At 46.2% G+C, this 24,490-nt stretch overlaps 1 protein-coding gene and 1 pseudogene across 1 annotated transcript in view; both read left to right on the plus strand.

Moving 5' to 3' along the window:
• Window positions 1-2,670: 2,670 nt before the first annotated feature.
• Window positions 2,671-4,650, plus strand: LOC101316263 (polyadenylate-binding protein 4 pseudogene; annotated as a pseudogene).
• Window positions 4,651-11,056: 6,406 nt separating this feature from the next.
• Window positions 11,057-24,490, plus strand: part of SDHB (succinate dehydrogenase complex iron sulfur subunit B) — a 34,851-nt gene continuing 21,417 nt past the window's right edge. Inside the window, exons 1-2 of the mRNA XM_004313616.3 lie at window positions 11,057-11,276; window positions 21,194-21,321. Of these exons, the coding sequence (XP_004313664.1) occupies window positions 11,205-11,276; window positions 21,194-21,321 (200 nt within the window). The 5' untranslated portion in view covers window positions 11,057-11,204. The remainder of the gene's footprint in view (window positions 11,277-21,193; window positions 21,322-24,490) is intronic.

Below are 24,490 nucleotides of genomic sequence, written 5' to 3' on the forward strand. Positions count from 1 at the left end.
TTCTTTTTTGTTAATATTACTGTAAGCATCTATTGTGTGTAAAACTGGAGCGATCATATAATCTTTCATCTAAACCAGAATGAAAGGGGGCACTACTAATAATTTTACCAGTTTAACAGATGAAAACTGGGACCATGCTGAGCAAACCAGGATGTCTCTTCTCCCTGAAAACCCTGTGTCTGAGACATGATCTCATCCCTCAAGGAACTGAGAGAGTCAGGGAGACAGGAGAACAAAGAGGCAAACAGATGGAATAGACACTTGATAAATATTTGCTGAATGGAGGAATGAATAAGGCACAAAAGCTGTGGAATCATACATACACGCGTGCGCACACACACACACAATTATTTCCAGCCAGGAGAGTGACCAAGGGTGGCCTTAGTGTTCAACTGGGCTAGACTGTTGAATGAACGCAGGAACGCATGACTGGGCAGAGAAGGGAAGAAAGGCTGCCGAGCTGAGCAAGGACACAAAGGGGTGTAAGTATATGACAAGCTTGACAAGCTTGAGAAATGGTGAGTATACGGAATGGCAAAGATATAGACTGAAGTCATACTGGAAATACTAGGTTTTGAGCAATGGAAACCCCCTGAAGGTTTGGGGCTGCTGCAGTCACATGACCAATCCTGTATTTTAGAAAGAGGACAGTAACATATATTCCTTTGTTGCTATTAAGAAACTACCTGAGGAGGGATTTCCCTGGTGGCACAGTGGTTACGACTCCGTGCTCCCAATACAGAGGGCCCAAATTTGATCCCTGGCCAGGGAACTAGATCCCACATGCATGTGCAACTAAGAGTTCGCATGCCACAACTAAGGAGCCTGCCTGCCGCAACTAAATAAATAAGTAAATAAATAAAATATTTTTTAAAAATACACATAACATAAAATTTTTTTAAAAAAGAAACTACCTGAGGAATGATCAAACCATGGTACATCCCATTTATATATTTTGTAGCATGTAAGATGAAATAGATCTATGTGTACTGACATGGAAAGAGCTCCAAGACAGAGCACTTGATATATAAAAAAAACGTCAAGCAAAGCCATGGATTTCCGTAGACACATATATGTGTATACACACGCAAAGAAAAAGGTATGGGAGCAATCCCATGAAACTGACAATAGTAATCACCTCTGGGAAAAGAAGCGTGACTGAGGGGATTTAAAATTTATCTGTGTTGCTTGAAATTTTTACACAGTGAGAATTTAATTACATATGTACTTTTAAATAAGTTTTTAAAGCTGCCTGAAACCCTTGGTATCTTATTTATGCTGAAGTCTTTCCATCCTGATTAGCATAATCTCTTTCTCCTAATAATTCACAGTTCTCTTTTACCTTTTTTCTCCCCCCAGCTGGGCTTCCCACCACCAGTTGAAAATTGATAGCTCCTTACAGATACTAATTCATTTTCTCCTCCTCCCTGTGAGGTGACTATGATTTTTTTTTCCCCCATTTTACACAATAGGAAACTAAGGCACAGAGAGGTTAAGTAACTTGCTGAAGGTCACGTAATAAATGGCTGTCCTCTCTCCGCCCCGGGTCGCTGCAGCCTCCGCCGCTTTCGGGCCTAGCAGCCTGAAAAAAAAAAAAGAGAAAAGGATTAAAAAAAAAAAAAAACCCAAAACGCTTTAAAATCCACCAGGGACTTCCCTGGTGGCGCAGTGGTTAAGAATCCGCCTGCCAATGAAAGGGACACAGGTTCGAGCCCTGGTCCGGGAGATCCCACATGCCACAGAGCAACTAAGCCCGTGAGCCACAACTACTGAAGTCTGTGCGCCTAGAGCCCGTGCTCCACAACAAGAGAAGCCACCGCAACGAGAAGCCCACGCGCCGCAACTAGAGAAGCCCGCGCGCAGCTACGAAGACCCAGCACAGCCAAAAATAAATAAATTAAATAAATAATTTTTTTTTTAATCTTAAAAGAAAAGAAAGAAAAAAAAGAGCGAATCCTCCTCGTAGGACCCGCGGGGCAGTCACTTTTGCAGTCACTTTTGCACGCTTCCGGCCTGCCCGCTGCCGCCGCACCTAGGCGTCCGTGGGTCCCCGTCCGTTGGTGCAATGGTGAGCCGCTCGCGCGCCCGTGTTCACGCGCCTCCGCCCGCCCCCGGCGCGCCGGCCTCCGCGCTCCACGTGTCCGCGCAGCCCTTCTCCCGCCCGGCGTGGGAGGCGGCTGCGCGCTCCAGCCGCCCCGGGCTTGCCGAGTGGGCACCAACAAGTATTTGGTTTCCCTCTTCCCCGGGCTGCTGTAATCTTAAACTGCCGGGAGCCCGAGGCCTATATTTATAGAGAAACGCACGTTCCGGAGGCCGCCGTGGGCACCACTGGGTTGCCTCTGGGAGAATTTTTGTAATTTGGAGGGCAGTCCCCGTTTTAATTTTTTTCATTTTTTGAAATTGGGAGCTTCCAGACCAGGACAGCTGAAACTTACAAACTCCCAGGGAGAGCCATATTGTTTTTGAGAGCCTTTTGTCTGCGGTTTGGCATTCTCGTCCGGACTGTCCCCGAACTCCTCTCAGGCCCTCCCCTCGGAGCCGACTCCAGCTTCTCTGAGCTTCACGGCCACCTGTGAGCCGCGGCACGGGCCTTGGCTCGGAGGGGAGCCCCCTTTGTCCTGTGTGGTCCCTCTAAGAAGTCCTCCTGGCGGGGCTCAGGGTGGTGGGGAGATGAACGCTGCGGCCAGCAGCTACCCCAGGGCCCCCCTGTACGTGGGTGACCTGTACTCGGACGTCACCGAGGCCACGCTGAACGAAAAGTTCAGTCCTGCGGGGCCTGCGCTGTCCATCTGGGTCTGCCGCGATATGCTCACCCGCCACTCCCTGGATTATGCCTACATCAACTTCCAGCAGACAGCTTTCGCGGAGCGGGCCTTGGATACCGTGAACTTTGATGTGATTAAGGCAAAGCCAAGCCGTATCATGTGGGCTCAGAGGGATCCCTCTGTGAGAAAATTTGGTGTGGGAAATACCTTCATCAAGAACCTGGACATACAGATAACAAGGCACCGTATGATACTTTTTCTGCTTTTGGAAACATTGTCCTGCAAGGTGGTGTGTGATGAGAACGGCTCTGAGAGTTATGCCTTTGTCCACTTTGAGACCCAGGAGGCTGCCGACAAGGTCATCGCGAGGATGAACGGCATGCTCCTCAATGACCGCAGAGTGTTTGTGGGCAGATTCAAGTATCGAAAAGAGTGGGAAGCTGAGCTTGGAGCCAAAGCCAAGGAATTCACCAATGTTTATATCAAAAACTTTGGGGAAGAGGTGGATGATGAGAGTCTGAAAGAGCTATTCAGCCAGTTTGGTAAGACTCTGAGTGTCAAGGTGATGAGAGATCCTAGTGGGAAATCCAAAGGGTTTGGCTTTGTGAGTTACAAAAAACACGAGGATGCCAATAAGGCCGTGGAAGAGATGAATGGAAAAGAAATCAGTGGGAAAGTCATTTTCGTCGGCCGTGCACAGAAGAAAGTGGAACAGCAGGCCGAGTTAAAGCGAAAATTTGAACAGCTCAAACAGGAGAGAATTAGTTGCTATCAGGGGGTGAATCTCTAAATTAAGAACTTGGATGACACCATTGATGGTGAGAAGTTAAGGAAAAAATTCTCTCCTTTTGGATCAATCAGCAGTGCTAAGGTGATGCTGGAGGATGGGAGAAGCAAAGGGTTTGCCTTTGTCTGCTTCTGATCCCCTGAAGAGGCAACCAAAGCAGTCACGGAGATGAACGGATGCATCGTGGGCTTCAAGCCACTGTATGTCGCCCTGGCCCAGAGAAAGGAAGAGAGAAAGGCTCAGCTGACCAACCAGTATATGCAGCGGGTGACCAGGATGAGAGCAGTCCCTGCCAATGCCATCTTAAATCATTTCCAGCAGCTGGGGGCTACTTTGTGCCAGCAGTTCCACAGGCCCAGGGAAGACCTCCGTATTACCTAACGAGTTAGCACAGATGAGGCCTAAGCCACGCTGCAGCAAGGTGGGAGACCTCAAAGCTTCCAAGGAATGCCAAGTGCTATACGCCAGTCTGGGCCTCGTCCAGCTCTTCGCCATCTGGCTCCAACTGGTAATGCTCTGGCCTCTCACGGCCTCCCTACTACCGCTCAGAGAGTCGGATCTGAGTGCCCAGACCGCTTGGCTATGGACTTTGGTGGGGCTGGTGCCGCCCAGCAAGGGCCGACTGACAGCTGCCAGTCTGGAGGTGTTCCCACAGCTGGGCAGAACCTAGCGCCTCGTGCTGCTGTTGCTGCCGCTGCTGCTCGGGCTGTTGCACCTTACAAATACGCCTCCAGTGTCCACAGCCCTCACCCTGCCATCCAGCCCCTGCAGGCACCCCAGCCTGTGGTCCATGTGCAGGGGCAGGAGCCGCTGACCGCCTCCATGCTGGCCGCAGCACCCCCCCCCCCCCGCCCCCAAGGAGCAGAAGCAGATGCTGGGTGAACGTTTGTTCCTCCTCATCCAGACGATGCACTCAAACCTGGCCGGGAAGATTACGGGGATGCTGCTGGAGGTTGACAGCTCGCAGCTGCTGCACGTGCTGGAGTCCCCGAGTCTCTCCGCTCCCACATGGATGAAGCTGTGGCGGTCCTACAGGCTCATCATGCCAAGAAAGAAGGTGCCCAGAAGGTGGGCGCTGTCGCTGCTGCTACCTCGTAGACAAGGACAAAGCAATTTACAAGCCAAATAAACCCTCATGGAATTCAGCTCGAGGTTTGCAGACTTCCTAGCTCGTGCTATGGACCTCAACACCAAGAACCACAAATTGCGCATTTAGTAGGTCATGTATCAAAAGGTCAATTATGACGTGCCTAGAATTTTTCAATTAAAAGAATATATTCTCTGGGTTCTGATATGGCCCAGACAGTGTTAACTTTTTTTTTCTATTGTGAGTTTTGATTTTTTCCCCCCAGAAATTGGTTTTGTTTGATGTACCCAAGTCTTAAGTTTCTCAATAAAGAAAAAAATCTCCATAATAAATAAATAAAAATGACTGATATAACAGGATCTGAACCTCCCAAAGGACTGCATACTTAACCATTCCATCTCCCTGCCTCTCTGGAAAGTCAACTTGCTTTTAATATTCTGCATCCCTCTGACTTCTTTTGCTTTCACTGAGCCGATATCTAGCCATTACAAATGAAATTTACCACCATTCCCTTTTTGCATTTCATTTACATGGTTCTGTCTCTGATACAAAGGGGTGTTCAAAATTCATACTCAGCTGGAAAGGGAGTTTTATCACATACTGTGTTTAAAAAGCACACACCCACACACATCCAGAAGACCAAATTAACTGCTAATTTGAGAGTATGCTGGTGATGTGGCAGGCAGATGAGAGCGGGACAGAGGTTGGCAGTGTGGGTGAGCTCTGATTTGTGTGTGTGTGTGTGTGTGTGTGTGTGTGGTGCTATAGGGTCCACCAACGTGACAGTCCCCAGAAGGCCTCAGGCCACTTGCTAAGTCCAGCAGCTGAGCTGACTTCAGCTGTGTGAAACGCAGCCCCATCTGGAATGGGGGTGGCTTGTGACTTTTTGGCTCCGGGAGTTCATAGAGACTGCTCATGAAATTGGAGAAGTCTGTAGCATATGATTGTCCCCATCCCACTCAGACAGAATATTTTGAGAAGTCTAATTATATAGTGAGGGTGGAAGGGAGCGGGTTTAAATAAGCCCTTTCTAAGGGCAGGTTGGAAAGGGCCTATAGGGAGCCCTGGGCAGTTCTGCGAGGCAGGGGTGCCCTCTGCAGGTAAACCAGAGGGGCTGCAACCACTGTGTTCCCATGGGCCTTGGGGGCATGTCCGTAGCCCAGCCATCCCCCTAACAGAAGATGCTCACCTCCTCGCTGTGTGACTTAGGGTGAGTGGTTGACCCTCTCTGAGCCTCAGTTTCCCCAACCGTAAAGGACAAAAACCCCTACCTCATGAAGTTGCTGTAATGATCAGAGAGAGAAAATGCACCCAAACTGCTCTGCAGAGGGCCTGGTACACAGTAAGTCTTCCAAATGTGGCAGCTACTACCAGCAGAGGCAGTAGCAGCAACAGCCCCATTATCACTGTCACTGGCATCTTGAACAATAGTAAAGATGACGACGGAGTGATCTAGCAGAGGGAGAAGGGCTTCTCTGAGAGCAAGCACAGGCAGGGCTGGGACAGGGGCTGGAGGAAATCGGGGCCAGGCAGCCCGAAAGCATTTTGATTTACCAACTATGTCTATTCTAATTCTGGGAGACAGTTTTCGCCTCCTCTTCTCCCTAGAGCCCCACGGTGCCGAATTACACTGCTCCCTGGAAGCAAAATACCCCAGGCAGAGAGCTGGGATATACTTGGAGGAGCCCAGATGTTTGCAAATCTCACAGTGGTGGACCTACTCACACTGATCCGCAGAAGGGACTCTTTCTACAGCTGAAGGGAAGGAAGGAGTCCCTTCTGTCTAACTTTGTCTCCTACCGTGACCCAGCTCCCAGCCTCTCTGTAAGGGTGTCCTGCTTTCCCCCTCCCTCCACCTCCCCACCTCCCCCCACCCCCCATAGATCAGAGGGCTGGACCAGGTGGAGGCCTGGGCTGTGATCACCACCATCCGTTTCCTCCACCATTCCTGCCCACCCAGGCTCACTCCTTCCTTCACTCTGGTCCCTGCAAAGGCACCCAACCCTCTTGACGTATCCTAAAAGGTCTCTAATGCTAACTTCAGGGAAACAAACAGGGGTTAGCAAGACTAAGATAAGATGGAGAAGTTACTAAAAATAAGTAAAGGAAGAGTAGACTCTGGTCTTCACCAGGACAAAAAGGAACCAGGGTGATTGCTCTCAGTTCCCCTGGCTGACTCAGTTCTCTGGTTTTTCTTGGAGAATACTTCCTTTACTTAAAAATTTGATGTTACGAGAGCACCCAACACGGATTTCGAGTTAAGAGTTCCTGATTTAGGGGAACTGGTTCTGCCGTTTATGACGTGGAAGATTTGAGGCAGACTGTGAGCTTTTAGGGGTTTCCACTCCTTTTAAGTGAAAAGAAGGGTATTGAGGCCTGTGAAGTCAGGAACTGGTCTGCTTTGCTCACCACTGAATGCTTGATGCCTAGAAAAGTGCCTGCCACACAGAGGCACGCAGTGACCATTTGATGAATGAATGTGATGATAACTGTCTCTCCAAAGAACTGTTGTCTGGATGTAAAGAACTTCATAAATGGGAGTATCTACTCCACTTAAGCTAAAAAAAAAATTTTTTTTTGATGTTTTGTTCATCACGAATTTTTTTGCATTTTTTTAATAGTGCACTAAAATATTACTTATCTTAATGAACCGAGTTTTTTGACCATCTTAAATTCTGTGCACTCACCTTGCACTAGTCCTGGCCCAGAGATTAAAGCTGCCTGGGTCTCCACTGGGCTCCCTCCTCCCCAAACAACCCACCCTTAACCCCATCTCTCTTTTCACCTTCTACAAGGAACAGGGACAGCTCACCCTTTGTTTTTATTTACTCCTTCCTTCAACCAATACTGACTACATACCTACTATGTGCTAGGTCCCGAGCCAGGCACTTTGGAGACAAAGACGCATTTGTTCATTCATTAAATGTTTTCTGGCCACCTTCTGGGTGCCCGGTCACTGTGCCAGGCTCTGGGGACACAACAGTGAACAAGATAGACATAGTTCTTGACCTCTGGTGTGAGAAGTTCAGAGGATAAATATATTCGTAAAGAATTAAAAACAAACTTATTGCAGATAGCAATAAGTTCTACAAGGAAAATAAAGTGAATAGGCCATGCCCTCAAAATGCCCACAGTCTGGGGAGACAGACACATAAATGGGTAATTGTTAAACCAGGTGTTATGTACATGGATGGCAGATGCAGAGGATGTTTCAATGGAGGTGGACAAGAGGTGATTTCCTAGGGAGGAGAAAGTTGGAGCTGAATCTTAAATGGTGAGGAACTGGCCACATGGAAAAGGAGGAAATGGCACCCCAGATCCAATATGGAAGTGAGCAAAGGCTTGGAGGTGAGGAACAAGGAGGGGAGCAGAGCTGGTTTTATCACAGGGAGAGATGAGACAGGAGGGGCCAGTCTTGGAGGCCACTGGGACCCTAGGTGGGAATGCCCAGAAGATGGCTGGAAACGAGAGAGGGTCAGCCAGAGAGATGGAAGACGATGGCCCATTAGTGGAAGGCAAATAAAATTCTGAATTTTGGATGAGAAGGCCCCTGAGTCCCAGCACAGGGATCTATTGGGGTGGAGTGAGTTTTTCTCAGAGACAAAACTCTCCCAGGCTATAAAATCATCAGGTATTCAACTTTCCTTAGCCCTATGCCTGGAGGGAATCCAGTCTGGTTGCCCTAAATCACAAGACACTCAAAACATAGTTGAGTGTACAAATGACAATTGATTCTATGCTTTTTGGTTTTAATTTTTAATTTCCAGCCCTTGGAGAAGAAAGAGGTCCTGAAGCAAGATCCCCACCCATAATTGTTCAGCTTTCTCGTTATCCAAAGGCTGAAGTCTGTAAAATGGAGTTAGTTATGCCAACCCCCAAAAAAGTTGTTATGAGGACTAAAGGAGACTGCTTATGTAAACACCTTTGTGAGTGATGAAGTTCAGAATAAACATAAAGCCTCTAGCTAACCGGCGAAAAGCAGTACTTCACTAGCTAGACAAGTGGAAACAAACCAAATAACTTTGGGTCTTATCACAGACACCTTGGGAAGATATGTCAGGAGCAGGCCATGAAAATCTCTAAGTCCTCCTGTAGCTGTGCCTTTCTGGAATCCCAAAGTTCAGGGCGGAGGTACAGCTGCCCAGGAATTTATTTCTCCATAAATTTGAGCTCCCCAAATCCCCATGAAGCCCAGGAATGATGTGACTGCAGGGTGCGTGGGCCCATTGGCACCAAGAGCACCTCCATAAATCAAGGTCTCACTCCCGCTGGCCTCAGACTGCTTTTTCCAAGGTGACTGGGCAAAGCAAAAGGGTAGTCACTAACCTAGGAGTGGCATCTGCCTCTGAGAAGAAAGAACCCTGCAGATGCCTACAGGACCAATTCTCTAGAAACACATCCCTCAGAAGGAGAGGTCGCTCTTCCTTCATCTCAGAAGGTAATGCAACCAGGAGGACTTCAAGGGAGGGTGATAATCTTCCCATGAGTTCATCCAATTTGAGTAGCCCCTTGAGGCAGACTTGGAGGAGCCCTATTCCAATGCGGGGTCAGCCCCAGTGAAAAGTCAAGGTGACCACAGCCCTGTCACCAGTTACCCCTAGGGCAGCTGCCCAAGGCAGCCCCCCAAGGCAGCCTTGTGAATCACAGAATCTTAAATCAGCTGGTACAACACCCTGATGATACAGGCGAGGGAACTATAGGCCGGAGATGGGCAGGGACTAGTCCAAGGTCACACAGTCTCCAGGGGAAGGTTCAAGGTTAGACCCAGGGGTCCTGGCTGTTTCTTGTGGCCTCACTACACACCTCCTCTAATGAGGCCACGTGGCAGATCTAGCCCAGGACTCCAGGAACTAAGCCTCATCCACCAATTCATTTGGCCACCTTAATTTCTCCAGTAGCATCTAAATTATGTGAGTGTGGAAGCCAAAGAATATAGAAAGGTGCCTTTCACAAGGGTAGGGGATTAAGAAGTACAAACTACTAAGAAAAATAAACAAGCTACAAGGATATACAGTACAATACAGGGAATATACCCAATACTTTATAATAACTATAAATGGAGCGTAACCTTTAAATTTTGTGAATCATGTCATACACCTGAAACTTATATAATATTATACATAACCTATAACCTCAATTTTTTTTTTCTTTTGGCCATGCCACGCAGCTTGCAGGATCTCAGTTCCCTGATCAGGGACTGAACCCTGGCCTTCGCAGTGAAAGTGCCAAATCCTAACCACTAGGCCACCAGGGAACTCCCTCAATGTTTTGAAAAGGTGCCTTTCAGGGACTTCCCTGGTGGTCCAATGGCTAAGACTTCACGCTCCCAATGCAGGGAGCCCAGGTTTGATCCCTGGTCAGGGAACTAGATCCTGCATGCCGCAACTAAAGATCTCCCGTGCGGCAAAGATCGTGCATGCGATCTTTGCCACCAGGCAAAGCAAGATGACTAATCAAAGGAAACCCGGAAGAAATGCCCCATAAAAGTGATTCAAACCAAAAGGGTGCGATTCTCTCTATGAGTCCACCCGTGTATCTAGCCACACGTACTGTACTCTTTTTTTTCTCCTAATAAACACTTCACTTGTTTCACTACTTTCTGTCTTTATGGGAATTCTTTTTCTGCAAAGCTGAAGAAACAAGGCCTTGCCACTGACCAGTGGTCTAGTGGCTAGTTTTCGTGCTCTCACCGCTGCGACCTAACCTCAATCACTGGCCAGGAACTGAAACCCTCTTTCAAGCCGCTGCAAGGCGGAGGCCACCAGAGATCAGAATTAATGAATGAATGAATGACACTTCTGCCGGTCATCTTTGAAGTCCCCGCGGTTCATTCACCAACCCCCCTGATTTGCCCGCCACTAAGGGGGTTCTCAGGATGTGGGAGTGTTGAAACCTGGACAGTCTCAGGCAAACCGCACTATGTCTGACAGAACTCAGCGACAGAGTTGAGTGACGTGATTGATTGATAAATGTTCAGGAAGAAAGGGGTTAAAATCGGGATAAGGGGCTTCCCTGGTGGCGCAGTGGTTGAGAGTCCACCTGCCGATGCAGGGGACGCAGGTTCGTGCCCCGGTCCGAGAAGATCCCACATGCTGCGAAGCGGCTGGGCCCGTGAGCCATGGCCGCTGAGCCTGCGCGTCTGGAGCCTGTTCTCCGCAACGGGAGAGGCCACGACAGTGAGAAACCCGCGTACCGCAAAAAAAAAAAAAAAAAAAAAAAATCGTATTAAGACTTGTATCAGATGGCTCCGCCCCATCATGCTCTTTGTCCCACCCCTTTCCACTGCCCTCCTTTTCAGACTCCGCCCCCTTCCTTGAGGAAGGTCACCTTCCAACGCGGGAAGCCAAGTGGGCATGCGCTGAGCCCACCGCAACTGCGCACGCTCTTGTTGGCTTTCTCCTCCTTCCCTCCTCCCCCTCAGAAAACCGGAAGCCGCCTCCCACTCGGTGGTTCCTGCGCGGCTAGCGGGTCCTCGGTGGATCCTGGCTCGGTGCCGCGGTGCTCGGCGGGACGCCGGCGGAGAGTGACAGGGGTTAAGGGGTGGGGCTCGACGTCAGGATCCAAGATGGCGGCGGTGGTCGCAGTCTCCTTGAGGCACCGGTTCCCGGCCACAACCCTTGGCAGAGCCTGCCTGCAGGTGAGCTTCGGCTCTGGGGTGGGAAGGGCAGGGATGAAAGTCACAGAGATGGCTTGCAGCTGAGGGGGCGGCGGAGGAGATTGAGGGGAGCACAGGACCAGGCCTCAGGGAGGAGGATACCAGCTCCCGTTTGCTCAGGGCTCTGATTTTGGACGGGAGCATACCTGCTGGTTATCTTTCTGCACCTCTCTGCAGCCTGTGAGTTGGTCTGGGCGGAGAGGACTTTTTTAGACATAAGAATAAAAAAGAAGTTCAGAGAGGGGACTTGAATTGCCCAAGGTCACATGGCGAGCGAGTGACGACTGGCTTGGAAGCAGAATTCGAGTCCAAACATTTGAACGCCAAGCCCTTTTCTGCCACCAAACCATCCCCTCTGAGAAAGAACCGCCGGAGCGTGAAGGATGGGACTGGGAGGCGAGGCACTCCTCCGGGGTGCAAAGGTTGAGGGCTCAGTAAAGAGGGGAAGGGAGAAACGGAGGAAAATCCACTCAGCCCCTTGAGGATCTATCTGGGTTCCTTAAAGCAGCGTCATCCTCTCAGTATCCCTGTCTGTAAAGGACGTATCGTAATACCGACAGAGTTTGGGCTTGGATCACAAGTACAGAGCTTGGCACTGCTCTTGTTTATATTATTGCGGGTGCATTGATACGTTTCCTCTGCGCCCCTTGTATTGTCAGGAAACTACACACTTCTGATCTGCATTCTAAATGGAAACAGGTAGAAGGGGAAGGGAAACTGCCATTGCAATCTGTGTATATCAGGGACTGAGGTATTACAAATATCTTTCAAATCTTTTTTCCTCCTCTGGGCTCCTGAAAAAACCCTGTAAGGTGGGTGAGCAGGAATTCTAACCTCCTTTTTAGAGATTTGAAAACTGAGGCCCCAGAAAGAAGATTTTTTTACTTGCTCAAAAATATCGCAGCCAAGAACCAGTTGTTCCAGGACCTAAACTCAGTGTTTTGAACATAATGTGTGAAAAACTCCTAGCACAGATCTGGGCACATGGTAGGTGTACAAGAAATATTCGGTCCTCTCCTCTTCTTGCACTCCCATGAGAATACGTCTCATCTTAAGAAACTGCTCTGGCTGCGCAGCACCGTGCATATGGCCCATCTTCTAATGCTAGCTCTTTCCACTATGCTATACGTGAACTTAGACGGGTCATTTTACAGTCTTCCTGAGAAGGAGGGCTGAGAAAGAGGACTGCCTACCAGAACCTCAAGCTGGTGCCCTCTGAACATTAAATTGGTGATTGATAACGACATTTTGACCAGTTCCTTTTATAGCTGCTGAGCAGGCAATTAAGTTGTGAGAACCCCACCAATGAGAGTGAGTTCTAAAGCTCAGGTGCCTCTTCCAAGCATGAATTATAGGAAAGGCTGGTTTCATAGGTCAGTGTTGCAATTCCAAGTGAGGCCATTGTAGGGCCTCCTGAGGGCAGAGAAAATAGAAGATTCCCACACACATGCACCCCCTTGTAGGAATATGCATTCAGACCCACAAAAGCCACCTAAAAAGTAATGAGCTTGGTGTATTAGCTCTGGGTACACTCAGGTTCCTAGGAGTCTAGGACACAGTAGGATTTCTCTTCTGAATTCCTTTTATTTAGTTTGTACCACCGAACCACAGTTCTGCCTGTATTTAACTGTAATGTATTAACTGTTGTTTGTGGTGTTGCCTCATTTCTTCGTCTAGACTCTGTATTCCTTGAAGGCAATTACCACCTACTTTCAGTTGTGTATATCATTGCTCCTAGCACTGGCAGGGCGTAGGATACCTATCTGCAAATCAGAATAATACGAGAACTGGTACGGTTGCCAATACTGAAAAGCAGAACTTATTTTCTGAGCCATGCTAGAAACTTGGCCCTCTAGTTAATCCTATGAGGTAGATTTTAATACTCCCAACCTTCTTACAAAAGAGGAAATAAAATCAGAAAGGTTAAGTAATTTGCCAAAGAACATCCAGCTACTAAGTGGTAGAGCTTGGATTTGGACCCATGCCATTCACACATCTAGCTCCAAGCCTGCTCCTTAAGGAAGATTTCCTAGGGACATAACAAGCTGCCTTCAGCATGATCCAGAATTCCCCCTTCTCATCCTCCGTCCGGTTTCAGTCCAGTTGTTGATGATCTTGCTTCTTCCCTTAAATTATAAACTGTGGGTTTCATCTTATCCAAGATTTCTTACAAAGGTGCGCTAAGCCTTGAATACTCACTAGTTTTGTAGATTGAGGTAGAAATGCTTTTGAAGGACCACCCCCCCACCCCCCGCTCCCGCCACCTTGGTCATGGGTTTGTGGTATAAATTTCCGGACAGGCTACAAAGAAAAAAAAACTCAAATTTTTGCCCACCTCCCCACTTCCTCCTGTATATCCTCCTTTTCTGCCTGTTACTGTGGGACAGTCGGCAGCACTCCACTGGCTGCCCTTCACTCGTGCTCTCAGTCCCACTGCTTATTCAAAGATAGCTCTCCAGGGCTTCCCTGGCAGCTCAGTGGTTAAGAATCTCCTGCCAATGCAAGGGACATGGGTTCAAGCCCTGGCCCGGGAAGATCCCATATGCCCCGGAACAACTAAGCCCGTGCGCCACAACTACTGAGCCCACTTGCCAAACTGCTGAAGCCTGCGCACCTAGAGCCCATGCTCTGCAGCAAGAGAAGCCACGACAGTGAGAAGTCCGTGCACTGCAATGAAGAGTAGCCCCGGCTCACCACAACTGGAGAAAGCCCACGTGCAGCAACAAAGACCCAACACAGCCAAAAATAAAAAATAAAATAAAATAAATATATAAATTTATCTTTTTAAAAAAAAGATAGCTCTCCATGAGAATTCCCTGGCCGTCCAGTGGTTAAGACTCCACGCTTCCATTGCAGGGGTCATGGGTTCAATGCCTGGTCAGGGAACTAAGACCCCACAAGATTTGTATGTGAAAAAATAAAGAGGCAAAGATAGCTCTCCAGAAAGTCTCCCCTCTCCCCTGCCTTACCAGGTTTTCCTTCTCTGTTGGATCAGCAGCAGCAGCACACAGCATGGTGTAATTTCTTCCGTCTTAAAAAAAAAAAACAAAGAAAAGCTGGATCCAGCCACCACCCCAGTTCTCCACTCATCTTTATAGAAAAATGTCTCAAGAGGTGTCTAAACTCGCTGACCACAGTTCATCTCCCCACATCTTCCCATGAACCTATTCCAGTCAGACTTTTCACACTTACCACTTCACGGAAAGTACTTGGGTCAGGGTCACCAGTGACCTTGGCTTTATTAAATCCAATGTCAGTCCTCAGTTCTCATGGTACTTGGCTCTCTGAAGCATATTGTTCACTCCCTCCTCAAAACACTTTTTTTGGCCTGACTCCCAGGACATCCCAGGCTTCAGGTTTTCCCCCTTGCACGTTGGCAGTTCTTTCTGTCTCCCTTTGCTGATTTCTCCTTTTTGCCCCAAATTCTAAATGCTGTGGCTCAGTCCTTAGGCCTTGTCTTTATAGACACTCCTTTGGGCTTTAGAAACCTCCTAAATTTATGTCTCCAGCCCAGACTTCACCCCAAATCTTCAGATTCAGATGGCCACCCAACTATATTCTCAAAATCTCCTCATGGATATTTAATAAACTTTGCTTGCCTAAAACCAAAATCCTGCCACACACACCAACTTTCCCTCCCATTGCAGTTGATGGCAACTTCATCCTTCACGTGGCTTGGGCCAAAAACTTTGGAGTCATCCTTACTCTTTGCCTCACTCCCAATCTGTAAGCAAATCTGTCAGTTCCTTCTTAAAGTGTATTTAAAAACTAACTGCTTTTCACCATTTCCACAGCCACCAGCCTCGTTCAAGCCATCATCATCTCTTAGCTGATTATCGCAGTTACTTCCTGCTTTTCTTGCTTTCATCTTTGCACCTCTACAGTTGGTTCTTAAAACAGGAGACAACATGATCCTTTCAAAACTTGTCTTTCTCACTCCTCTTCTGAAAACCTTACAGTAGTTTCCCATCTTACTCGGGGTAGAAGCAAAAGTCCTTCCAAGGCCCTGCGTGGTCTGGTTCTTCCATTAACGTCCTGATTTCCTCTCCTGTTCCTGTCCCTCTCACTCACTCCATTCTCAGCTACCACCGGCGCCTCATTTCTCCTCAGACACATTCCCACCTGAAGATCTTTGTGCTCCGTGCTCCCTCTGCGTTCTGTGCTCTTCCCCTAGATTTATGTGTGGCTTGCTTACTCACCTCCTTTGGGTCTTTGCTCAAGTGTCAGCTTTTCAGTGAAGTCTTCCCTGGCCACCCCATTTAGAGTTGTCTCCAGGATCCCTATTCCCCTTCTACCCCTCCCTCCACCCCCATCATGGCATTTATCACCACCTGACAAACTATAGGTTTTATTTGTGTGCGTCTCCTCCAATCACTGTGTAAGCTGCACAGGACTGGGATGTATGTCTGTTTGGTCCTTGATTCCCCCAAAGCCCAGAACAGTCCCTGGAGCATAGTAGTTGAACAAATAAGTGAATGACTATATCTGGACCAACTACCGCCTAAAATCTTGCTGATTGTATAAGTAGAGTAAAAACTTTTGCTCTGTGGATCTTTTGGGGGAGAGGAATTATCTTTTTGTGCTGTTCTGTTTTGGATTTGCATTTTCACCACTATATAGCAGCTAAAAGGTTGGACTTTGGAGTCAGATGACCTATGTTTGAATACTGGCTCTTCTGTTATATGACCTTATTCTCATTTTTTAATTAAGAATAAAAAACTTTCCTCATAGAGATGTTGTAAAGATTAGACATAATTTAGTATGACATCTAGCACGTGGTAAGGGCTGAGTGATGAAAGCTATTATTATTACTTTCTACTACATAGACACCTACAGAACAAATTTTTAGATTTCTTTGTTTGGGGAATGTTGTTTTAATCACAGCTCCCATAATCCTGTGGATTAACTCTTAGTTCAGCCCTCAAGATGAACAAAGTTCCATCACTTTTAGAACCACAACCTGCCCTGGCCATTTTGATTTCAGTATCTTCTCTCTTCATTCCTTTTAGCCCCCCTTACCCCACCAAATGTTGTATAAAATACGTTGTGTACAAAACTCAAAATGAATTTAAATTGTTTTGGAAAAAAATTAGTGACACTTTGGGGTACCCCAAAACTTATGTTGGGCTTTATCGCCTTCAGATATTCTGTTGTGTGGGGTTTTTGTTTGTTTTAATTTTTTTTTTTTTTTTTTTTTTTTTTTTGGCTACATTGGGTCTTCGTTGCTGATCGCAGGCTTTCTCTGGTTGTGGCAAGCGGGAGCTACTCTTTGTAGCGGTGCGCGGGCTTCTCATTGCGGTGGCTTCTCTTGTTGCGGAGCACAGGCTCTAGGCGCATGGGCTTGTTGTGGCTCGTGGGCTAAGTAGTTGTGGCTCGCGGGCTCTAGAGCGCGGGCCCAGTAGTTGTGGTTCACGGGTTTAGTTGTTCTGCGGCATGTGGGATCTTCCCAGACCAGGGCTCGAACCTGTGTCCCCTGCATTGGCAGGCAGATTCTTACCCGCTGCGCCACCAGGGAAGCCCCCCTGTATATTTTTTAAAGGCATTTTATCCCTTTCCCCCTACTACCTGCCTCAGGCATAGCAGCCGCCCACTCTGGGAAACAGTTGAGCAGTTTCTTAAAAAGTTAAACATGTAACTACCATACAACCCAGCAATTACACTCCTGGGCATTTATCCTAGAGAAATGGAGACTTATGTTCACACAGAAACTTGTCCACAAATGTTCATTAAACTGTATTCATGATAGCCCAAACCTGGAAACAATCCTGCATATCCTTCAGTGGGTGAATGGCTTAACAAACTGAGGTGCATCAGACCATGGAACACTACGTGGTAATAAAAAGAAAGACTGTTGAGGCACATAACTTGACTGAGTCTCTAGAGAGTTGTGCTGAATGGAAAAAAAGCCAGTCTCCCAAAATTACGTATGAGATGATTACATTATATAACATTCTTAAAATGACAAAATTACAGAAATGTAACAGATTAGTGATTGCTAGGGGTGAAGGAGTAGGAATGGGAGGGCTGAGGGGCATGGCTGTGGCTGTAAAAGAGCGGATCTTTGCCGGGCTGGAAATAATGTTCTGTACCTGGACTATATCAGTGGTAATACTCTGGTTATGATACTGTGCTGTAGTTCTGTACAGTGTTACCACTGGGGGAAATTGAGTGAAGAGTACACGGGATCTCAGTATTATTTCTTATAAATGCATGTGATTCTACAGTTATTTCCAAATGAGAAGTGTAATTTAAAAAACTAACAAATCTATGGGTATATGCAACAACGTGAATGAGTCTCAGAGCATCGTGTTGAGTGAAAGAAGCTAGACTCAAGATGTATTGTCACATGGCATGTATATGAAATTCTGTAAGAGGCAAATCTGTAGTGATAGAAAGCCCATCAATTGCCAGGGGTAGGGAGAGAGTGCTGACTGCAGAGAAACACTAGAGAACTTTCTGAATGGAAATATTCTGTCCTAATTGTGGTAGAAGTTATATAACTTTATCAAAACTCATCAAATTATACACTTAAAATTAGTGAATTTTATTGTAATGAATATACCTCATTAAATCTAACAAAAACAAAAAAGGGGGTGTGTTAAGCAAGCGAAAGCCGCTGGAGCTAATATCTTCAAGAGGGAATTCCCTGGTGGTCCAGTGATTAGGACTCCACGCTTTCACTGCCGAGGTTGCAGGTTCCGGGCAACTAAGATCCCGAAAGCCATGCAGCGCGGCCAAAAAAAAATAATAATAATGTCTTCAGGAATCTTTTCACTTCCTCCACTTCCTCTTAAACACCACAAGGTGGCATTAGCCAAACGTTCCTGTCATTTCACATTGGAGCCCCTAGTGAAGAGTGTTCATTTGCAGAAATGACTTTCCTTTTATTAAGGATCTTAGCCAGCTTGGTGATAAGATAAAATACAGCTTTCATCCTCACCTTCACTTTCATTTTCTTCATATATTCTCTTCTTTTATGCTGAGAGCTGATATTTTCAGCTTCACTTAATTTGGGGCGGTTTTTGCCAGCAAGTAATAAACTCCATTGCATTTCTTGTAATTACTCAGTTAACCTTAAGAGTTTTTACTTTCTTTAACAGTGTATAAGAGAAATAGCTGGCCTGGAATACCATCTGAATATTTCTATCTTCAACTTATAAATGCTCTTTGGACTGGCAGGATCCCTCATCACCATAGTGGAAGCTCAGCAGGACTTGTTGAGACCTTGTTTCATCTGCCTAAATGCAAAAGGGCTTCAAGGACTATGGGATGGGGGCAGCTTAGCATTACAGTTAAGTCCCTTACATACGAACAAGTTCCGTTCGAGAGCGCGTTCGTAAGTCCGGTTTGTTCGTAAGTCCAACAAAGTTAGCCTAGGTACCCAACTAACACAATCGGCTATATTGTACTGTAATAGGTTTGTAATACTTTTCACACAAATAATACATAAAAAACAAACACAAAAGATGAAGACATTTTTAATCTTACAGTACAGTACCTTAAAAGTACAGTAGTACAGTATAACGGCTGGTGTACAGGGGCTGGCATCGAGTGAACAGACAAGAAGAATTACTGACGGGAGGAGGGAGAGGAGGTGGGAGATGGTTCCTTGCTGGAACCAGATGCACGTTCGCACGTTTGAAAGTTTGTAACTTGAAGGTTCTTATGTAGGGGACCTACTGTATACAGTAAGTTGTTAGGACTCCGCACTTTCACTGCCGAGGACCGGCATTCAATCCCTAGTCGGGGAACTAAGATCCCACAAGCCACACAGCGCAACCAGAAAATAAAGTAAAAAAATAAAATTGTATTAAAAATTTTTAATTAAATTTAAAAAATTGATAGACTGAGTAATGCACATTACCCTCCCTTATCCAATCAACTGAAGGCCTCAGTAGAACAAAAGGCTGACCCACCTTCGAATAAGAGGAAGTTCCTCCTGCCTGACTGCTTTCAAACTAAGACACTGATTTTTTTTCTTGCCTTTGGACTTGAAATAACGACTCTTCCTGGGTCTTGAGCCTGCTGGCCTTTGGACTAGAACTATACCATTGGCTCTCCAGCTTGCCACCTGCAGATCTTGAGACTTGTTACCCCTGTAATCACGTGAGCCAATTCCTTATAATAAATCTCTTTTCCTATATGTGTATATATATGTATACACCATTGGTTCTGTTTCTCTGGAGAACCCGAACTAATACACCTGCCCTTAAGGAGTTAAGACGTAAAGAGAAGAAAACGGCACCAAGAAGAGACCTGAGAATGTTCACAAATGAATAGTACAGCGTTTAGGAACATGGGTTCTGGAGCCAGACAGACAGACCTGGGTTCCAATCCTGGCTCCACTCACCAGCTCTGTAATCATGGGCCCATCACTTGATCTCAGAGCCTCATTTTTGTCATCTTTAAAATGAAGATTCAATGGAGTAATTAATATAAAGCATTTAATTTGGTGCCAGGCAATAATAGTGTTTTTTTTAATGAGTATAAACTTAAATATAAAACTTTTTTTTGAGCAACAGCACCCTTTTTGCAAATATGTTTTTATGGGGAGGCTGTTCTGGCTGAAGGAGTGAGGGAAGTCAGGCCTACCCTCTTAACCTTATCCTATCCCGGCAGCCCTTGGGTGGCACTCTAGGATTCCTTGGCTCGCTGTGTGAAACCCACTGGCAGGGACTGTAAGTGCCCAGGAGATGGAACAGAATCATCAGAGAGAGCAGGTCTCAGCTGTTTGTTAGTTCCCTAAATTTATTTTAAGATACAATATTCTTTATCTTGTTTCCTGCCATAATGCTATGGATGGAATGTTTGTGTTCCTCCAAAATTCATATGGGGAAGCCCTAATCCCCACTGTGGTGGTATTTGAAAATGGGGCCTATGAGAGGGAATTAGGGTTAAATTAGGTCATGAGGGTAGGACCTGTATGATGGGATTAATGCCTTTATAAAAAGAGGAAAAGACATGAGATCCCTTTCCAACATGCGAAGATAGAGCAGGAATGTAGCTCTCTGCAAACCAAGAAGGTCCTCACTAGACATCAGATCTGCTGACACCTTGATTTTGGGCTTCCCAGCCTCCAAAACTGTGAGAAGTAAATGGTTGTTGTTTAAACCACCCAGTCTTTGGATATTTTTACAATGGCCCAGACTAAGACACCTAATCTAAAAACACCAGCATCTCATTTTGACAACTGCAGTGGCTTTCTAACTGGTTTCCCCAGATGTCATGTGACAATTCTTCCTTTGTAAGCCAGTGATGTTCTTCTCAAAAAGAAAAATGATTGTGTCACCCACCTGATACATTTTTATTAGCTTCTTATTGCTCTTAGGATAAAATGAAAACTTACAAGTCTTTCTTAACTTCCTTGAGTCTGCGGCTCTTCCATCCCTTGTCAAGTCACCCTGCTTTACAGTGGACTTCTCTCTGTCCTCACAGGTGCCTGTGCTCTCCCCCACCCGGGCCTCTACATGTGTTGTTCCTAGGTTTATAACACCCTGTTCTCCTTCCCCTTCATCCCTATACATCAAGCCTCAGCTTAAGTATCATTTATAGAGCCTTCCCCGACCACTTAGACTAGTGCAAGTCTCTGCTGCATTCTTCCCTCTCTACACTTTATTGTGAATATTTCATTTCTTGTTCACTACAAAGTAGATTCTATAAGGGCAAAGGCTATGTCTGTTTTATTAAGCACCATTTCACCAGCCCCCAGCACCATGTCTGGCATATTACAGGTACTTAGTATTGTGTGTTGGATATTGGATGACTGCCTATTCCAAGACTGTGTCAGTAATGTGCGGGTTTGTATCCAGTATTGCAGTTTATAGTGGCAACTAAATGAAGGACTTATCTTGCATTTTTAATGATTTTTTTTTCCTTCTTGTGAACTTTTTAAATTTCAGGCCTGCCGTGGGGCCCAGACAGCTGCAGCCACAGCTCCCCGAATCAAGAAATTTGCCATCTATCGATGGGACCCAGACAAGACTGGAGATAAACCTCATATGCAAACTTACGAAATTGATTTGAATAAGTGAGTATCTCTCTGAAAGCTAGGTATTTGATAAATGAAGGTGAGCTCTTGATCTATTTCAGGGACATGCTTTTCCCATCCTTGGAAGGTTTAAAAACAGATTATCCAATGGCTCTGGAATTTATCATCTATTTTTAAAACAAGGTAGATACCTGATTGAAAAACATAATACCAAGAAGAACAACTTTTACAAAATTCGTTTCCTTCCTGCAAATCAAAGCATAACAGTTTCTAGGAATACTGACAGAGATGGCATTATGCATAGTATCTGAAGTCATTAACACATTAGCAATTTAAAAATACTCAATGTTTTTATGTTAATTTATGTATATGGACCTGTGTATTCTGTAACAGTGATAAGCGGTGTAAACTTGGCTGGAATGGTGATAGGCCAAGATAGGGTGTAGTTTAAATATTAAAAATGATCCATACTTATGTATTAGTTTTCTGTTTCTGTCGTAATAATTGCCGCAAACTTAGTGGCTTAAAACAACATAGATTTATTATCTTATAGTTCTGTAGGTTAGAAGTCTGGTAAAATCAAGGTGTCAGCAGGCTGTGTTCCTTTCTGGAGACTAGAGAATCCGTTTTCTGCTCCTTCGAGCTGTTGGCAGAATTTAGTTCCTTATGGTTGTAAGACCGAGGTCCCTGTTTTCTTGTTGGCTAAAAGCTGAGAGCCATTCCCAGTTTTTAGAGAAACTGTATTCCTTGGCTCATAGTGCACATCTTCAAAGCCAGCAACAGCACGTTGAGTCCTTCACATTACCAGTCCTGAACCACTCCTCTTCCATCTTTAAAGAATCTCCACAGGTAGCCAAAAGGAAAGAAGAATCTAGTGGGCTGTGCTCTAGCTTCCCACCACTCCACATCTCCACCTCCCAAGTAGAACCAGCGCTGTTTTGTTTTATGATCTGTTTTATTTGTAAATGAGTAAGTATTTCTTTTGAACAAAAGCTTCTATGGCACCAAAAAAATTGTTTGAAAACCACAGGTACTTTAAATGCTTTTTTTAAACTCTATCAACACACAAACTCTTTTAATAAGATAGAGTTAATTGATATATAATCTTCTTCTCAGACAAAATTATCAAATATTCAGCAACCAAAAATTATTAATAAAATTCAAAGAAAGGGAAATTGTACAGGCCACATTTTCTGACCGTAATACAATAAAACTAAAAATTCATATTAAGAACAAAAAAACCCTAATTACTTGGAAATTTAAAGCACTCTTTTAAATAACTACTTGATTAAGGAATAATAAAAATATTATTATCAGATACTTAGAAAATAAAAACATTGCAAATTAAAACTACAGAATGTGATTAAAACTGGAAGAGTTAAATTCATAACTCTGTCCTTTAACGATAAAATTTAAAGTGATTGCGTTTACTTCCAGTAATGGCAGAATAGTTTCCCTCATACTAACCCTTCAACAAATAATAACTGTACACTCTGGTTTATAAGATAAATATAAGAAGCAATGACCTGAAGGCACAGGAGAGTGACCAAAGCAGGCAGACACTGGAAGGGAGTTGACACTTGGAAGTATAGGGTGTTGCTTGGATAAATAAACGGTTTTTGCATGTTTTTTTTTTTTTTAATATTTATTTATTTATTTTTAGCTGTGTTGGGTCTTCATTTCTGTGCGAGGGCTTTCTCTAGTTGCGGCAAGCGGGGTCCACTCTTCATCGCAGTGCACGGGCCTTTCATGATCACGGCCTCTCTTGTTGTGGAGCACAGGCTCCAGACGCACAGGCTCAGTAGTTGTGGCTCACGGGCCTAGTTGCTCCGCGGCATGTGGGATCTTCCCAGACCAGGGCTCGAACCCTCATCCCCTGCATCGGCAGGCAGATTCTCAATCACTGCGCCACCAGGGAAGCCCCCTGCATGTTTTTTTTTACCTGAGGGCAAGCCCCGGTTGATGTGGGAGTGCAAGGGCTAAAACTCGATTTAAAAAAATCACAGTCTAGGGACTTCCCTGGTGGTGCAGTGGTTAAGAATCCGCCTGCCAATGCAGGGGACATGGTTTCGAGCCCTGTTCCAGGAAGGTCCCACATGCCACAGGGCAACGAAGCCTGTGCGCCATAACTACTGAGCCTACGCTCTAGAGCCTGCGAGCTACAACTACTGAAGCCCACACGCCTAGAGCCTGTGCTCCACAACAAGAGAAGCCACCGCAGTGAGAAGCCCTCACACCGCAACAAGGAGTAGCCCGCGCGCCGCAACAAGGAGTAGCCCGCGCACCACAACAAAGAGTAGCCCCCGCTCACCACAACCAGAGAAAGACCACGCGAAGCAACGAAGACCCGATGCAGCCGAAAATAAATTTATTGAAAACAAAGACAAGAAAACCCCACAGTCTTAGTGTGGTCACTAGCTTGAATAACCAGATGATATACTTGGAAGCTACCATAGCACCAGAAAATGAGGGGGAAATCCTGGAAAGAAGTACAGAGGGGGAGCCCCAAATTCTATTTATGAACTGTGCCCAGATCTTGAGTTCAGCCATACTAATTGTTGCTTTAAAAAAAAATCAGGGGCTTCCCTGGTGGCGCAGCGGTTGAGAGTCCGCCTGCTGATGCAGGGGACACGGGTTCGTGCCCTGGTCCGGGAAGATCCCACATGCCGCGGAGCGGCTGGGCCCGTGAGCCATGGCCGCTGAGCCTGCGCGTCCGGAGCCGGTGCTCCGCAACGGGAGAGGCCACAACAGTGAGAGGCCCGCGTACTGCAAAAAAAAAAAAAAAAAAATCAGGCCGTACTGAGGGCACCGGCAAAAGCGGGTGCGAGCGGGTGGCTGGTGGAGCTGGTGTGTCGGGTGGGCGGGCCGGAAGCTGAGTCGCCTGAGCCCGCAGCTTCCAGCACCCTGACCCACGCTCGGCTTGTCACTGGAGGGACGGTGGAGGGGCTCGGAGCAGCCGCACAGCGAGGAGCGGCAGCAGCGGCCTCAGGTCCTGAGTCTCTATAGAAGCTGAAATCCATCAATCTCCGTTCTTCAAAATGCAATGAAATGTACCAAAGACTGTATTCCGACTGGCATGTAGGACATGCATGGAACCAGATAAAGCTGGTCTTTGGGGACACTGTCAAAACATAAAGGAGCCATTACTTTTATATACGTCGGAATCCAGAGTGGTTTGGGTACCGGGCCCTCGGAAACGATGGCTGCA

Source organism: Tursiops truncatus, chromosome 1 (assembly GCF_011762595.2).
Source record: "Tursiops truncatus isolate mTurTru1 chromosome 1, mTurTru1.mat.Y, whole genome shotgun sequence".
Classification (NCBI taxonomy): Eukaryota; Metazoa; Chordata; class Mammalia; order Artiodactyla; family Delphinidae; genus Tursiops; species Tursiops truncatus.